Raw genomic sequence first — 19,584 nt, 5'->3', positions numbered from 1 at the left:
TGGATATATAGCTTTAGTATTATGGATATGTAGCTTTAATATTATGGATATATAGCTTCAAACCTGCAAATCAACAAGTACTAAAATTTTGAATACACAGATCAAACAACTTGTAAATTGATATCCTCAAAACAGCTAGCTACCAACTGGTATTAACCCCACTCTCAATCTACAACTGCATTATCATCTACATCATTACTATACTGACAAAACTCCGAACTCCCAGAACTTGGATGTACAAGGTACCCATCCCCGGCAATCTCAGATAGACTTTCCAAAACCAACGACTGAACAGCACCCTTTGTACTCGAAGCAACTTTATTTGCAGCACTCCTCCTCCCCCTTGCAGCACTGTACTTCTTTTCAATAACACTATTCCTCCTTACGTTACGCTCACCTTTTGATCTCCGGTTTGAAGGATTTTGAATGACACCACTTGAAGATGAAACACCGCACTCTTCAATATGCACATAGCCAATCTCAGCTTCAACCTTTTTCTTTGCTTCCTCAACTGCTTCATCACAGAACTGCCTAGTTACACTGTTATCTTGACTAGATGAAATCAGTCTTTGAAACTTTCTGCAAATCTCCACAACCCAAATTGAAGGAGGGACACCAGCTCTACAAAACATTGAACCAGTATTCACATCCCTACCATCAGCAACCTTTTTAGTCCACCTTTTCATGATATATTTGTTAGGAATACTTGAAACACAGTGTATATGAAGAATGCGTAAACAATGGCAGCATAAAATTCCTAACTCCGAAATCAACTTGCAACTACACGAAATGTCTAAGGTTGACAACTTAAAACTGACTTCATGCCTTATAATATCTATATCTGGACGCCATACGTGATACTTGAACTGACAACCTTCATTCAACACCATTTCTTGATGACAGGCATTGCCTTTCATGAATTGTTCCTCAAACAAAAAATATATCTCAATCGTATATACCTCTCTAGCGTGTAACAGAAGTTTCACGTGCTCCATCATCATGTTGGGTACCCCTTGAGTACAACGAAAGTCTTCACCATTCTCTTTGCTCCTCCATTCAGAAGTTACACTAACAAACGATGAATAAAAATCACATAGACCTGCAGTCTTGGACAGCCTTCTTGAAATCGAATGGTTAGTAGTTTCACTCCTTTGCGATGATAAAATGCCCCCTGAAAAATAGTCCTTATTGAATGCTGGACACCACTTCTCCCTACAGTCATACAGCTTTTGTATCCAACTATTCTTGTTGCACTTGTAGTCAGTCACCAACCTGAAATGATAAGACATATGTTCAGAACTCTAATGCTATATATCCACAGTTCCAATATAATAAAACCACAAATTGAATGCATATAATACAAACAGAAAGCTCACTGCTTCACTACTACATGTTCAGACAACTAATACTATATATCCATAATTGTAATATTATATATCCACAATTCCAATACTATAAATCCATAAATTGCATGCATATAATTTAGAGACAAACAGGAAGCTCACTGCTTCACTAATACATGTTCATACAACTAATACTATATGTCCATAATTCTAACACTGTATATTCACAATTCCAAAACTATAAATCCATAAATTAAATGCATGTAACTCAGGAACAATCAAGAAGTTCCATTCTATACTACAACATGTTCACATAATTCTAATACTATATATTCATAATTCTAATACTATATGACCATAATTCTAATACTAAACATCCATAATTCAATTACTGGAATCGAAAAAGGAAAAAAAAAAGTAGTGGACATACCTTGTCCAATAAAATTCAAACTCAGCTTCAGTCTCTGTGTATTTCAACACACAGTTAAACATATCTAAGAAATCCTTGTTATTCCTTAACGCCTTGATATGCTTCTTCGAATTCTCGCCAATATGCCATATGCAAAGACGGTGACGTGATGTTGGAAACACCTGACAAATAGCAGCAGCCATGGATGCACATTGATCTGTCATGATAGTCTGTGGACATTTCCCATTCATAGACCTTAAAAATGCTCTAAACAGCCACACAAATGATTCTATCCTCTCATTCATCAGAAAACCACATCCAAACATTACATTCATGCAATGGTGGTTCATCCCTACAAAAGGGCCACAAATCATATCATATTTATTAGTGCGATAAGTTGTATCGTGCACTAATAAATCCCCAAACAACTCATAGTCTTGTCTCATCCGACCATCCCTCCAAAAAAAACTGCATAGTCTTGAATCACAATCAACTTCAAAATCAAAGAAAAAATCAGACTCAGTTGACTGCCTCTTCCTAAATATTTCAATTAATGAGTTCGAATCGGTTCCATCCAAACGCTTTGATGTATCAGAAGCAATTGAATTATAAGCATCTCGATTAGTGAAGCCAACTAATGGAGACCCCCCTGCTTGATGTTTCAAGAACCTAATACCATCTGCCATTGCAACACCACTCTTCTTCAAATCTTTTAAATATAACAGTTGATTATCACCCACATTTCTATGTGAACGCAGAAGATGACTCTTGTCTACAGCACATAACTCGTGATTGTGCACTTCTACATGTTTTGTAACCGTCCACAACCCATCCTCACCGACGTCAAACTGAACACATGCACCACACCCTGACCTTGTGTCAATTTTTGAATATGCCCTAACACCAGCATTTGCCTTAACCTTAAAACCAGCTTTAGAACACATAAACATCTTCATTTGGACTGTTTTGCTATATACCTTGCACCGTTGATTACCCTTCCTCACACTAAAACCAACTCTATATGCATAATTGTTATACAACTCATACGCTTCAACCCCGTTACTTACAACAACACCAACCAAATCTTCATCAACTGCAAATGCAATATATAACCTCAAGTATACTAAATAATACACGTTCCATTGAAAATATAATTCCTATGTAGAGGGGGTGCGGGGAATGCCGAATAAATCCAGCCATGCTCTACAAAAGGAATAACATTTTCCATGGAAAAAGAATGAACATATAACAATGCTGAACACTGTGAATTATGATCATATAAAACTACATATAGACCTGGATTAGAAGAAGAACCATCAATGTCTAACTCTATTGGATCTGAACTTGGTGAATCAACAACAACATCTTCACTGACTGCATAGTGTTAAAAGCCAGAACAGAGTATCAGTTTAGAAATTTGTGGATGTATAGTATTATAATTCTGGATGTATAGTGATAGAATTCTGGATATAAAGCTCACAGTTTCTGGACATAAAAGTTCAATAATTATGGATATACAATCCAGAACAGAGTATCCATTCACAAAATCCTTGATATATACTACTATAATTCTGGATATATAGCTCACAACTTCTGGTTTTATAGTTCAAAGATTATGGATATATATTTCGTTCATTCAGAAAACCATAAACACATAAACACCAAGAGTTACGAATGATCTCAGACTAGAATCACATAAACATCACATACACAATAAACATCACACTAAATATAAACACCTACACAATATATCACACTGCAAAAATCGCAAACGACCACAAATCCATAAAAATCAAACTGCAAAATAACCTGGAACCGTATGCAATTCATCGCCTGCTTCATCTCTCTGATCTAATGCCTCGTCTCTCTGGTCTACTGCATCATCCATCATGAGATCCATACAATAAATCAGGAAAACGACTGCGATCGCTATTGCGATTGCGATTTTACGTATACTGCAATCAAAACGCCAAACTACCAAAAAATCGCAAAACTACCAAATATGATATGAATAACGCCGCTAACGGCCATCCAATTTTTTTTTTTTTTTGATTTTGTGCGCGCCGTGTCGTTTTTTTAGTAAAACGGCGCCGTTTTGCAACCGTATGCACCTTGCTAGGTGCATTCGGTTGCACGGCATAATTTGCGTCTAAAACGTGGTCCATACAACTGTGCACACAATAACTATTGTTTCCTAACGGCCTCTATTAGCTTTCATTAACTGATTTAATTTGTGAACCATGAAATTGTATAATATTATGATAAAGCACAATTATATTTTGTAAAAAATATATTGGAGAATTTGGGGCAAACTGGTGACTGGGGAACATTATAGTTGAATGAATGTCATAATGATATCAAGGATATCTTGTTGTTCAATGCTTCGGGCGCGATTGGATGCAAATGATTAGGGGTAGTTTCCTCTTTGATGATTCTTTGTTGAAAAAAATTGCAATTGATAAAATTCAATCTTTAGTCTATCTGTCTACTAGCCAAATTTAATTGGTTTCTAATTTTTGACAAGAAACAAATGGCATCTTTAATTGCATTAACTTTTTTGCAACTTAGAGGGGCCATTATGATAAAATCTTTGATTTTCTAGCTTTACATATAGACAACACTAAATTACAACTGGAATAGCCCACACGCTCTCCTTTAATTTACAGAAAAGTCTGCAATCCTTATCGAAAATGTGTTTTGAATGAAACTCGTCTTGCAGTCTTAGTCAAGAAATGACCCAAGCTAGAAAGTAGACTAGCTTAAATTATTCATAGTTGATCAGATCAAACCAAGGAGCTAGCCAATAGACAACTCTCTCAAGAAGTTAAACTTAAAAATTTATGGTTATCGAGCAAATTGTTTGACCAATTTGATTGGTTTGCCCCAACTCATCCCATTTCTTAATATTCTTTGCACTACATAATAGAGTATAAAATGAGTGACTGAATTTAGGGATTTGCTCAAAATAAAAACAAAATGGTTTTATATCAAAAGAGGATCTTAGAGTTTGTTTGGTTGGAACATTGGAATCGGAATCAAAATCAAAATCAAATACTTAGTAATTGAATGTGTTTTGGTGAATGTATTTTGCATAGTTAGTACTTAGTAGTATGATAGAATTGGAATGATTATTAATATTGATTGTTTGATTATTTATAACCCTATAATCGAAATAAATGTTTTAAAAAATATAAAAATAACAAATGTAGTTTGCCTCATCCTTTGTCGTTGTCCAAAGAGAATTGGAGTTTTGTACACAAATGATTACAAAGTGTAAGGAATTGAACTTTATTCAGAAATTATATTAAGAAATAATTTCCTATTAAAATAGCCTGAATTGATATGAAAATAGATTAAGTCAATGTGTATGCGGTATGCCACACACACTTTGTCACTCCATATAAGTTGATTTTTTAAAAATTTGTGATACAGTAGACTAATTTATAAGCTAGTAATCAATGATGTAATAAATAAAAAGAGTTATATTACCACATAAAAGATAAATTTAGATGCAAAAAAAAATATTTGTCTAATCAAAATCACACACACTTTGACAACTAAAAACCAAAGAATTTTACTATATGTACTCCCTAAACTTACTCTTTAATTTTATTTCCTGATGTGGCGGATTCTGATAAGTTATTTTTTTCATGTGGGTCTCAATACAAGTGTCTGCATTAAGATTTTGTGTGTGTGAGTACAAATTTAGAGTACAAAATGAGAGTATATGTAGCATTTTTCAAAACGAAATTGGTAAAAGTGAATAATGACAGACCAAATTAATTATTTATGCATCACTGAAGTGACTCAATGAATAAACTGCAGTTATTTATTTTTTATTATTATTGTTAATAGTATTGACTCTAATACTCTATTAGAATGTAGTATTTTTTCTATATTTTCTCTAACTATTACAGTCCAAAGAGTTAATACCTCACCACCAAAGTTTGATCCTGTGACCTTTCCTCAAGAAGAACCATAGATGTGTCACCTGAGCACAAGATGCTTGGCTATTTATTTATTTATTTATTTATTTATTTATTTATTATTATTATTATTATTATTATTATTATTATTATTATTATTATTATTATTATCATCATCATTTTCTGTGCATGTTGTCTTTTAATTTGATCATCATTTATTCTCAAATCTTAATCCATTTTGTGTAGTAATGGATTCCTTTATTCGTTGATCTTGACATATAATAATGATTATTATTACCATACTTTTGTACGCAATTCTTCACCGTTCACCAAGAGGGGATTAAGCTTTTGTTTTTTTAAAGTGTGCTGATTTTCATATTAATTAGCTTTATGAATCTAAAATGCCACTTTCTTCTGTTGTTGTAGTTTCCTGCAAAAAAAAAAAAAAAAAAAAAAGTATATAGGGGATGGATAAAGATGATGCACAGTTGAAAACAATTGCAACACTCAGAATTTGGGGAGGATTTCAAAGAGGAGAAAGATTGCGTGTACCAAGGACATCACACGTGTTGGTATTTTAACCAATCAATTTAATATATTTTATTAATTTTGCTAACCATAACCATAGCCAACCCTAACAAATTTCTTTTAAGAAAATAATTCTACCTCTTTATTTCATTGAAAATATGACCTTTTTAATCCTGAATTTTGACATAGCAGACAATTCAACCCGGCCCTTAATTATACCGTTAGCAGTCGTTATATCGTGCATCGCGTCAAAATGACGTCGTTTCTGCAGTTATAATAGAGTGATATTACAGTGTGTCTAAACTGACACTGTCTCATATATTATTTTTACTAGTTTTTTACGCGCATTGTGCGATTGAGATAATGTCCAATGTTTTTTTTTTTTTTTTTAAATAAGTACTTTACAGTATATTAAGACAAGATTATATTGGAATTGTTCATGCATTTATAATTGAATGTTGAATTTGCGTATTTAAATAGGCAATTCTAAGTTTACAAATGCAAGATAATATAGTGAAGATTGATTATAATTGTCAATAAAATAATTGTATAGGTATGGTTGAAACTAAATACGGGACATAAAATAAAAATTAGGGCATAAAATATTAAATATATACTAATATTGAAGAGTTAACTGTCGATTGCCAAACAAGGGCATTGCAAGATAGTTTCCCACTTCAATTTGTTCTGTGATTTGAATACTCTTTTTGTCAATAAATTCCCAAAGTAGTTAATATGATTGGCTTAATTATATTTTTTTTATTATTTTTTATTTTTTAAAAACAATTATTATTATTATTATTATTATTATTATTATTATTATTATTATTATTATTATTATTATTATTATTATTATTATTATTATTAAATATATGTATACACTTAGATCATTTTACATGTTAATCTAAACTGTTTTTTTCAAATATCTTTTTACCAACCGTTGATATAATTCGCTCGTCAAATTCGTTAATATAATCCGCTAACGCTAACCACTAACTGCTGATTGTCAAACAAAGACATTGCGAGGTAGTTCTCACTTCAATTTGTTGTGTGATTTGAATACTCTCTTTGTTAACAAATCCCTCAAGTAGTGAATATGATTGGCTTTATTAATTATATTTTTTTAATTTTTTCATGGTATTAATAAAATACTTGGTAAATAAATATATAGCATTATTTGGTATTATAACTTTGATATTTAATTAAAAAATAGTGAACAAAAAAGATAATAGACAATGTAGTGAGTATATAATCAATTGATGAATTTGAATGTAAAAAAAAATTTACATTGGAGAAATATAAAGACAATATAACTAATAAAATTATTTCTCTTAATTAATTTATTGATAATGCATAATTTTTTTTTAATAAAGACATTGTTGGGACAATGTAGTGAATATAATCAATTGATAAATTTGAATGTAAATAATTTTTATATTGGAGAAAAATAAATACTATATAACTAATAAATTATTTCTCTTATATAATTTATTGATAATGAATATTTTTTTTTGAATAAAGACATTGTAGACACATAATTATAAATTAAAGAAATGCATATGTATTATTTTTTGTTGTAGCTACTAAATTATTATTTAATTTAATAAGAGTAAAATAGAGTACTAATTATGTCAACTTTGATTGGGATGAGATTCTAACCTAAGACCTTTCTTATTGAAATAAATGAGTAAGTTAACGGTGAACTAACATAAATTAACGGAAAAGATAATATTTAATACTTTAATAGAAAAGTTAATGGATAATCCTATTCATTAAGGATAAATTAGGAAATCTTAAGGAAAAATTAAAATTTGATCAATATGAGCCATTCATTTGATTAAAAAATTTGACCGCCATTTTTTCTACCTATTATAGGTCTAACTCTCTTGGGGCTCTTATTAGTATAGTAGATATTATCAAATGAAACTGCAATTATATCAAAATGATACTGTAGTAGTGGTGAAATGAAACTACACTATATATAAAATAAAACTGCATAACATTTCACATATTTGAATGTATATTGTACAATGAAGCTGTAATTATATTGAAATGATCATGTAGTTGTGTTTTAATGAAACTATAGTGTATATAAAATAAAATTAAATAACATTTTCACATATTTGATTGTATAAATATTGAATGAAACTGTAGTTATATCGAAATGAAACTGTAGTTGTGTTGAACTGAAGCTGCAGTGTATACAAAATGAAACTGAAAAACACGATTATTTTTTGCGAAAATTCTGTTTCTTTTCATTAAACAAAACGATGTCGTTTTGATGCGCGGTGCATGATCGATCATGCACCGCGGTGCATGATATAATTTGCGCCTATTTAGTCCTTAAATTGTCAATTCGTGGTCTTTTCAGTCCTTCAAGTCAAATGTCATTTAAACCCTAATAGTTTGTAATAATTAATATTATACTTTGAAGGGAAAATAGTGTACAATTTCAGCTATATATATTTCTTTTCTCTCATCACTGCTCCAACAGTCATATATAGCGTACTACTTTTATCTATCAGTATTGAGGTAATTTTTGGTCTGGAAATTCGAAGATCCAATTTCTATACAAGTTACAAGTATATGTTCAAAATTTAATTGATTAAAAGATGTCAAAAATTTTATGTAGTATGTCTTTTGAAAGTTATGAAAAATTTCGGTGTCGATGCAGGGAGATGCCACCAATTAAGATGTTTTGGAGTTATGCCAATTCGAATAAACGATTCCAAGCATGCCCATGATATGAAGTAAATGTTTATTTCTATAATGTGAATACTTTCCTTACATTTGAATTATTCATAATTTTGAGAAATGATTAATACAAATTTCTCTAAATTTTATTTTTGTTAAACAAAAAACTAATGTTGAGTGTCTAGGTGGATTGATACATATATGCATGTTGCATAGGTAGGGCTATTCAAGAGGATAAAAGTGAGAATGAAAATGACATGTTAAAAGCTTGAGGGTGATCAAAAAATTTAAAAAAGGAAATTAAGTTGTGAAAATTTGTTGCGAGTCTAATCGGTAGAAAAGTATCCATTCATATAAAAGACTTAAAAGCTCACCGAGCTGAGTGAAAAAATCAGAGGCTAAATGGGCTAAAATTATAATTAAGCGATTGAGTTGTCCATTATATATACTACAATTTAAGGACTAAAATGGCTAGTTCCCCTTCAACTTTCATTCATATTAAAAAAAAAAAATACTCTCCTTATTAATAATAGGATAAATTTCATAGCCCTCCTTAATAGAAATTGAACCCTAAGTCTTGCACAAAAAAAGAAAAAAAAAAAAAAAAAACTAAATTAAACTAAACTATAAACTTCTATAAAAACTGGAAGTTGTAATATGTGTGGGATGGAAAGAATGTTTGGGAAAAGTAAAGCTTCCCCAGGATGTCGTTCTCTAAGGATGGCTAATGACAATTGAACAATGCGCGGCTAAGCACAAGTGCATAAGAGCCGTAGAAAGCTAGGTCTCAAGAGCATTATCAAAGTAACAAGTAAAGCAATAAGTAATTGTAAATAAGCAATTAAGTGAATGGAAGGGATTAGGACTAGGTAAACTGTTCATTGATTGGGTGCAATAAAATGGTCGTCCTAAGTATAGGAAGTAGTGTAATGCATTGATCATGGTTCTTGGAAGATGTTTTAATTGCCAAATCACTCTCATGGTCTAATTGGCGTATCGAGTAGTAAAATCCTACTCTTATGGCAACATCATTACTTGAGATATTTAATCGAACACTTAGAGTCCACATCTTCTTTCGAGCTCTATCTCTCGGTGCAAGGTGAGAAATGCAAGTGGATTAGGCTACGGTGTAGTCCCAATCTCTTGGCAACTGCACACCTCTAATACCTATTCCATGATGTGGCCATCACCAAACAGTAGTCTATACAAAGTCCACTTCCAACAAGAATCAAGTCAATACATCAAGTCACTTCCTAATTGCAATCAAAACATTCTAGCATCCTATACTATCAAGTAAACCTAATCCTAATTACCTAAGAATTAGCTAAACATTGTCAAAATTGATCAATAGCAAAGATGAAGAATCAATGGAAGCATTAGAAAGGAAAAATAAATTGCAATTGAAATGACACTTAGCTTTGATCATGGAAATTGAAGATTGAAAAGCAATTACAAGTTGAATTCTTCCTCTAGATCTTTAATGATATTGATGGATTACAATGTAGAAGTGTTTGGGAGAGTTTCTATGGAAGAGCACCTAAAGGGAGAAACTAAGGGAATAAAAGATAAGTCAAAGCAACCACTCCAAGCAATTTCAAGTTGATGTTCGCCCCAAAATAACCGTCTCAGATTCACTATAGGGCTTGTGGTCACGATAGGATTCACTCCATCTTCCTCAAATCGAACACAATCTGAGTGGTAAAGTGCCTCGAAGTGTAAAGACTCCAAGGAGATGCAAAACTTGTACTAGAATTATAGAAAACCTGGCCATTACAAAGTTGACTATCTGTACCATATAGTGCAGAAACACCAAGAGCAGTCGAGAAGTGCCAACAAGGACGACTTGAGGAACACACCTAGAGAGTCGAGTGGTAGATCCTCAATGAACCATTCAAAGACTCACTCGAAAGGTGGCAGAAGGAGGAAAGAGCTTGTGACCAAAGAATTAACTGAGAAGCCAAACAAAGAATCACATTCCTCCTGTTCCAGTTCAGAGAGCGAGAGCTTAGGAGATGAGAAGGGACTCATCTTCCTATTCATCCAAGAAGAATTCGAAGAAGAAATGTGCTTAATGGCTAATGACGAAGATTTAAACTCTCAATCCTCTTCCGAATGTGAATCTGACTCTATTGCTTGTGAAGATCCTATGGATTCGATTATTAAACGGATGAAAGACATTAAATGTGTGAAAAGCACTCAATCTAGATTGATGGAAGAGAATGCTCAACACATGGGCGAACACGAATCTTTCAAGAGCATTGTTCTCAAAAATTGATAAATGATTAGCACAATAGGCCAGTTCGAGAAGCAAGTTCTCATACTAAAGGAAGACTGCAAAGCAAGGGAAGTGAGAGAGCAAAATATTACGTGAGGTCCTAGTTACCTTCACTAATTCATCCAAAATTATGGATCGAATGGTAGGTGAGTAAAGACCAATTGGTGATAAAGCCAAACTAGGTTTTGATCCCAGCTCTCCTTCACATTTAAAGTTGACCAAACCATAATATCCTTCAACAAGCGGAGGTTTAAAATCTATATTTATTAAAGGTCAAGAAATAGTGCCCGAACCTTCAAAAGTTGTTGATCAAGGCAAAACACCAAAAACGAATAGTCAACTGAAAAGTGACTCTGCTTGAAAGGTTGTGGAACTTTCGAACGGTACATCTTCAAAAGATAACCTGAAAAGTACTTCAAGTACTATACAGAACAGACCTAGCAATAGTAGATCGAATGGTCAACCTGAGAATGGTCAGCCTAAGAAGAAGAACCATTTGAGAAATAAGCATAATAACAACTCAAACGGTAATCATTCGAGAAGAAGACCGAATTTTTCTTCGAATGGTAAACCCTAAAGGTTCAACAAACCCTAGAGGTTCACTAGAAGACCAATGTAGGGTTCCAGGAGGTTATTTCCTTCTGATGACGATTGGCTAATCGTCCCATGAACCTATGACAAAAGGTTTCATAGACATAAGCAACAATTCTATTCCAAGGTGCATAGAAACGTGACTCGACCCCAATTTCAGAAAATATATTCACCTAAAAAGCCCAAAGTTTTCACACCGAAAATATATGCAACAATTCTCACCCATCAAAGACAGTTAAGACAATCAAATAGTAACTGCTAGGAGCAGAGCATGTGGAACATTGCAAGAGCCCACACACTCATTTAAGCTACCGTCTCATCAAAGAGCAGCTATGGAGGAGAGCGCACAACAATTACTAAGGAGCCTGACACTTACGTGAGGGGGAGGGAGGGGGGGGGGGGGCTGTTGCATTTATTAGGAGGCCGCTAGTGCCCATTATTGTAGCTGTTACCATTGTATAATATAAAAGTTGAGCCCATGTAACAAGTAGGGGGACACTCTGAAATATTGTACTCAGAACTAGAGCCATAAAAAATGAGTTTTACCCGCCGGGTCGACCCGTCCCGTCCCGCCGTAGGTAGGAGACGGGTTCTTGATTATTTCACCCGCCCCGCCTGGGTCACGGGCCCAAGCGGGGGAGGGTCATGCGGGTCGCAGGCTAAGCCCGCGGCCTACTAATTTATATTAAAAAAAAATATCGCAGCATGTTACGCAATTCCCTATTTCCAAATCAATGGTGATAGAGATCAAAGAGAAGAAGACCATGATATGAATGATATAATGGTTGATGAATTATGAGTTTTAGAAGTTTAGTATTTGCAAAACTATTTTATTTTAATTCCTAATGTTGAATAGAAACATGAAAGTTCAGATAATTTCTATTAGTTGTTAGTTATTTTAATTTGTATAAATATTTAGTATTTAATACATGTTGTTAGTTTGCATGTCATTTTTTAAAATTAAAACACTTACACAGTAGTGTAACTACAAGCCTACAGTACAACAAATCTTTTCTAATTACAAAAAAATATTGGCTGGCGGGCTGGTGGGGCGAGGCGGCCACATTACAAGCCTGCTAAGAGGCGAGCTCTTTAGCCCGTCCCGCTACGGGGATGGACTTTGGTGTGTTTTGGCCGGTCCCGCCCCATGAGACCGTTTCGACGGCTCTACTCAAAACACATAGCAATACAGCAACTCCGTTCAAACTACTTTCTATAATTATTGTAGCATTTCTACCGTCACACACACACACACACACACACACACACACACACACACACACACACACACACACACACACACACACACACACACACATATATATATATATATATATATAATGATTTTCTTAATCAATTACAGTTATATTTTATCTGTGGATTATGATTATTAACCTTTGAAAGTTAATGTTCTTAACTACCGCAACTTCTGTATAACTTCTCTTAATGCTCAGTATTTTATCTATAAACTTGGAGAAGCATATGAAACAGATAGATAGGTGTTGGATATTGGTGAATAAATCGATACACAAAATATATATATATAATATATATATTTGTCCCGAAAAATGGAATTTAATTTATAGAAAATTAATTCCAATCAATTTTGGTACGAAACCAAAATTACATATATATACAATATATATATTAACCAAATAGGGATTTATTTTATCAAAATAATCCCACCACAACTAGTATGAAACTAGTACACGGGACTTAATTTCCACGAAATTATTCCCACCACAACTAGTATGAAACTAGTACAAGGATTTAATCTATCCGAGATTAATCCTACCACTTGGTCCGAAACCAAGAACAAAAAATAAACAAGAGACGGGTTTCTAACCTAAGGTTTAACCCAACGCGAAGAAATAAGAAGAAGAGGAAACCCGAGTCGTGTGCACACACACTCTCCGTAAAACCAATTCGCCGCCTCCCGAGGGTGCTAGGATCGTTGTGGCGTCAGTCTCCCAGGATAAAACGGACTACGACTTTGGCGTTCGAGCACTCCAACCCAAAGCCCGGCGAACTAGAACACAAGTTGAGCACTCCGATGTTTTACGGAATTATGTTGGCAGACAATTTTTCTCTTTTGAAATCAAGGAGAGTAGAGAGAAAAACAATAGTTTTGTTTTTGAGTTTCAAGAATAGTCTCAAATTCTGCCAACATAACAAGATATATGTAGGGAGAGGGGAATTAAGTAGCATTATTATAGCCATTAACCAACATAAATCCAAGATTTAATAATTGGATAATAACGTTTGAAACGGTCGTAATTATTATCGTAATAATTCCAACGGTCACGAACTTAATACGCGATTAATTCGTACCGATCACAACGACCCGTTTCAAAATATCTGAGTGACCGAGAAGTCCGTACAAACCCGAAGGTTTAACGAATTGGGATTGGAAACCACACCCGAGTGGTCCACACGCACCGAAACGGTGCAGCACGAATCAATGCATATAGCATTGACTCGTGCTCAGCACGAAAGTAGCTCACGAAAGGAGAGCACGAAAGGAGCTCACAACTCCAACTTTCAGCATGAAACTAAAGCTTATAATTAAGCTTTCAATTTTGCATGCACTTTCGTCCAGCATGAAAGCATAGCACGAAAGGTGCTAAAAACCCAATTCACTAATTAAGCAACCAAAGCTTAATTACACTTAAGCTCTACAACTTTCGTGCAGTGCAACGAAAGTTATTAAAATGCTGATTTCTAATTAGCATTTAAACTTAAGTTTTTGACTTCTCTCCAATATGTCCACTTTGAGAATCAATTTCTCATTCACCTATTACTCATTTTGAGCGTACATTATATCAAATTCTTCGTCTCACTACGAAGAACCCGAATCCACTTTGAACCGACCCAAATCGGAAGTGGACCCACATATATTTGTACCACAAAATAATCACTCAAAATGCCATTTTTAGCTAAAAGTTCCAACAATCCCCCACATGAATGAAAATTGATTTTCGGGACGAGGAAAAATCGACACGAACGTGCTCAACGGTCGATCCCTGCATAGCATAGGTAGGTGTTACCCTTTGAACCTTGCCTTGTGAAAATATGTTTACTCTACTGGCTGTATGGTAGAACTTGATGTCTTTGAACCAACTGCCGTTTGTGTAGACGATGACATATCCCACACAGGAACCTTCCAACCTTTGTTCTGTTCTCATGGGTGTGCCCGTTTTGGTCATGGGTCACTTTCCTGGTTCTGCGAGAGTTTCTAAAGAATTGAGCCCATCAATTCTCCTTTGAAGCGACCCCACTTCTCTCTAACATAGGTGATTCTTTATCGAGTATCCCGCATACTCACACATGTCAACCGACATTCGAATCATTAAAGCATCAACATGCTAGCCTCATACGGGAGTCATTGTTCTAACGAGGAATGGTAGGGAGTCCGAGACCCCCACAGTGACACACTTCGTTCCATAATTTAGTTGTCCCATTGAACCTAGGTGCCAGCTAGGTTGGGTGTCCACTATAGAACTTTTATTCCATGGGCTTCAAACCCATTCCTCGTGCCAACTTCTCAACAACATCTTTGCTCAACCCTTTGGTTAGCGGATCCGCTATATTGTCCTTTGACTTCACATAGTCAACAGAGACAACACCCGTTGTGAGTAGTTGTTTAATGGTATTATGTCTTCGACGTATATGTCTAGACTTACCATTATACATATGACTTTGTACTCTCCCAATTGTTGCTTGATTATCACAATGCACACTAATTGGAGGTACAGGTCTATCCCAACAAGGAATGTCCTCCACAAAATGGCGTAGCCATTCAGCCTCTTCACAACATTTGTCTAAGGCTATCAGCTCAGATTCCATCGTGGATCTAGCTATCAAGGTTTGTTTCGAGGATTTCCAAGAAACGGCTGCACCGGCTAACGTAAACATGTAGCCACTCGTGGACTTAGAGTCCTTCATATCTGATATCCAGTTAGCGTCGCTATACCCTTCAAGTACAGCAGGATATCGTGTATAGTGCAGTCCCCAGTCATGAGTATACCTCAAGTATCTCATAACTCTCACTATTGCCTTCCAGTGCGTATCACTGGGGTTACTCGTATATCTACTGAGTTTGCTAACCGCAAAGGCAATATCAGGCCTGGTACAGCTCATTAGATACATCAAACTTCCAATAATCCTAGCGTATTCTACTTGAGAGATACACTTTCCACGATTTTTGGACAGATGAACGCTAGTATCTAATGGAGTCCTAGCCACTTGATAATCGTCCTTATTAAACTTTGCAAGGATTTTATCGACATAATGAGATTGGCTTAACACGAGACCATCAGGTCTTCTCACGATTCTAATCCCAAGGATTAAATCTGCCAAACCCATATCCTTCATGTCAAATCTCGAATTTAACATGTCCTTGGTAGATTTGATCATTCGATCGTTACTACCCACGATGAGTATATCATCCACATATAAACAAAGAATGACATAACCGTCTATCGTTTCCTTAACGTAGACACACTTGTCACTTTCGTTTATATTGAACCCATTGGTTAACATCGCATGGTCAAACTTCTTGTGCCACTGCTTAGGCGCTTGTTTTAAACCATATAACGATTTAACCAATTTACAGACTTTCTTTTCTTGGCCCGGAATCGCAAAACCCTCAGGTTGCTCCATATAGATTTCTTCATCTAACTCGCCATTCAAGAAAGTTGTTTTCACATCCATTTGATGTACTTCCAAATTCCGCAATGCGGCTATGGCAAGTATCATCCTTATGGAATTTATTCTCGTTACGGGAGAATACGTGTCGAAGTAATCAAGGCCCTCGCGTTGCCTGTAACCCTTAATTACAAGTCTAGCCTTATACTTCTCAATGGAACCATCAGGTTTCAACTTCCGTCTAAAGACCCACTTGGATCCCAAGGGCTTACTACCCGGAGGAAGATAAACCAGTTCCCAAGTGTGATTCTGTAGGATAGAATCCACTTCACTCTTTATAGTCTCTTTCCACATTGGTCCTTCCGTAGAAGTCACAACTTCTACATACGTTTGAGGCTCGTTTTCTAACAAACATGTCAGAAAATCATGTTCATTTTCTAGTAAACAAGTTAGAATATGCGTAGCACATTCTAACATGTACGTCAGAAAATCTGGACCAAAGGATTTTTCAATCCTAACTCGCTTGCTATGTCTAGCTTCGAGCTCGGGTTCTATTTCAGACCCTCCACTGCCGTTATCCACAGCCTCGTCGAATGTTCGTTTCGACGTACTAGGTCCGTCACTGGACCTACACGGAAATACATCTTCAAAGAACGATGCATTCCTTGATTCAATTATCGTGTTCTTATGTACGTCCGGATTATGGGACTCGTGTACTAAGAACCGATATGCACTACTGTTATGTGCATAGCCAATAAAGATACAGTCCACCGTCTTAGGACCTATCTTTATTTTCTTAGGTGTTGGCACCAAAACTTTGGCAAGACACCCCCACACTTTCAGGTACTGGTAGGAAGGTTTCCTACTGTTCCACAGCTCATAAGGAGTCTTATCGAGCTTCTTGCGGGGAACCTTATTTAAAAGGTAGTTACTTGTCAAAATCGCCTCACCCCACATACTTTGAGGTAGGCCCGAACTTATCAACATCGCATTCATCATCTCTTTCAATGTGCGATTTTTCCGTTCGGCAACACCGTTCGATTGAGGTGCGTAAGGTGCCGTACGCTCGTGTATGATACCTACACTTGCACAGAAGTCACCAATAGGTGCTTCGTACTCACCACCTCGATCGCTTCTAACCTTCTTAATCCTCCGATTAAGTTGGTTTTCCACTTCATTCTTATAAAGAATGAATTTATCGACGGCCTCTTCTTTGCTCTTAAGCAAATACACATAGCAGTATCGTGTGCTATCATCGATAAACGTGATAAAATATTTATTACCACCGCGCGATTGTATTGATCTAAAGTCACATACATCGCTATGAACCAACTCAAGTGGTTCCGTTTTCCTTTCAATCGATTTAAAAGGAATTTTCGTTTGTTTTGCCTCAACACAAATCTCACATTTGTGCTTATCAACTTGAAATGCAGGAATATGGTCCAAGTTAATTAATCTACGTATAGAATTAAAATTAACATGACCCAGTCTACCATGCCACAAGCACGAAGACTCAAGTAATTAGGCTGAATTAATAATACTCTTATTAATCGCAGTTATTGCATCGAGCTTAAAAAGCCCATCTAGCACATAACCCTTGCCTACGTACATTCCTGATTTCGACAAAACAACTTTATCTGACTCAAACACTAACTGGAAGCCATTCTTGTTCAACAATGAACCAGAAACTAAGTTCTTCCGTAGCTCCGGTACGTACAAGACGTTGTTCAGAGTCAGCTCTTTCCCAGAGGTCATTCTGAGAACTACTTTGCCCATGCCTATCACAGTAGACTGAGCAGAGTTTCCCATCCATACCTTCCCACAATTAGTCGTCTCGAAGGTAGTAAACAACTTACGGTTGGAACACATATGTCGGGTCGCACCCGTATCAATGAACCATTCCGTTTGGTTCGAACCAACCAGGTTTACCTCGGTCACCATTGCCGAGAGGATGATTTCGGACTTATTCTGATTGACCCGCACCACGTTAGATTCAGAATTACAATTCTTCCTCTTATGTGCTTTACAATCAGCCCACTTGTGGCCCATAATGTCACAATTGAAGCATTTTCCGTAGAATTGCTTCTTGAAGTCCTTTTTGCCCAAAGGCAACAAATGGATACTAGGTTCCACTTGAAAGGCTTCACTCACGATCATTCCTTCGTCTACTTGACTTAGGACGATCCCGGAATCCACCATCTTGTATTCAAGTAATCGGCTAACGACAAACATTTTTGCCTTAGCGTCATCACTCTTATACTTCAGGTCCAAAGATTCCCACAACGAGTCACACAGACCATTCAAAACATAGTTTAGGCATAGGAAAACCAAATATTTCCAAATCCGTACTATGCTAACAGTTTGAGCGTTAGACTCGTGTTCCTTTTCACTAGGAACCATCTCGGTCAAAAACAATGACATGCCGAGAATTACAAGGTTGTACAACATTTTAAGTTGCAACCCTTCGAAATTCAACATCTTGAATTTCCATAGTCTTTCGACCAATCCACAAGGTACCATCCTATGTACCTTCATCGTAGGGATATACCCTTTGATGCCACCACCGGTCTCCGAACCAAAGTTCACCGGGGTTTCGGAAAGTGCAACTACGTTGCCGATCTGGCCATTTGAATGTGCCCCACGGGCAACATTCACGATTCCACCACTCGTGAAATTCATCGATTTAATCACAAAAAAAAATTAGTCGGTTTTAAGATTGTTGGATATTGGTGAATAAATCGATACACAAAATATATATATATATATATAATATATATTTGTCCCGAAAAATGGAATTTAATTTATAGAAAATTAATTCCAATCAATTTTGGTACGAAACCAAAATTACATATATATACAATATATATATTAACCAAATAGGGATTTATTTTATCAAAATAATCCCACCACAACTAGTATGAAACTAGTACACGGGACTTAATTTCCACGAAATTATTCCCACCACAACTAGTACGAAACTAGTACAAGGATTTAATCTATCCGAGATTAATCCTACCACTTGGTCCGAAACCAAGAACAAAAAATAAACAAGAGATGGGTTTCTAACCTGAGGTTTAACCCAACGCGAAGAAATAAGAAGAAGAGGAAGCCCGAGTCGTGTGTACACACACTCTCCTTAAAACCGATTCGCTGCCTCCCGAGGGTGCTAGG

At 35.5% G+C, this 19,584-nt stretch overlaps 1 protein-coding gene across 1 annotated transcript; it reads right to left on the bottom strand.

The window, feature by feature from the left end:
• Positions 1–164: 164 nt before the first annotated feature.
• On the bottom strand, positions 165–3,640 carry LOC109163337 (protein FAR1-RELATED SEQUENCE 7-like). The gene is made up of 5 exons (XM_019312089.1): positions 3,562–3,640; positions 3,049–3,126; positions 1,774–2,845; positions 492–1,272; positions 165–359 (listed from the first exon to the last, which is right to left on the bottom strand). The coding sequence occupies exons 1-5, from the start codon at positions 3,638–3,640 to the stop codon at positions 165–167; spliced, it is 2,205 nt and encodes a 734-aa protein (XP_019167634.1).
• Between the last annotated feature and the right edge of the window lie 15,944 nt (positions 3,641–19,584).

This window comes from Ipomoea nil, unplaced genomic scaffold, assembly GCF_001879475.1.
Source record: "Ipomoea nil cultivar Tokyo-kokei standard unplaced genomic scaffold, Asagao_1.1 scaffold3017, whole genome shotgun sequence".
NCBI classification, from domain to species: domain Eukaryota; kingdom Viridiplantae; phylum Streptophyta; class Magnoliopsida; order Solanales; family Convolvulaceae; genus Ipomoea; species Ipomoea nil.
The sequence above is the reverse complement of the archived record's forward strand: the minus strand, read 5'-3'. Positions and strand labels throughout refer to the sequence as shown.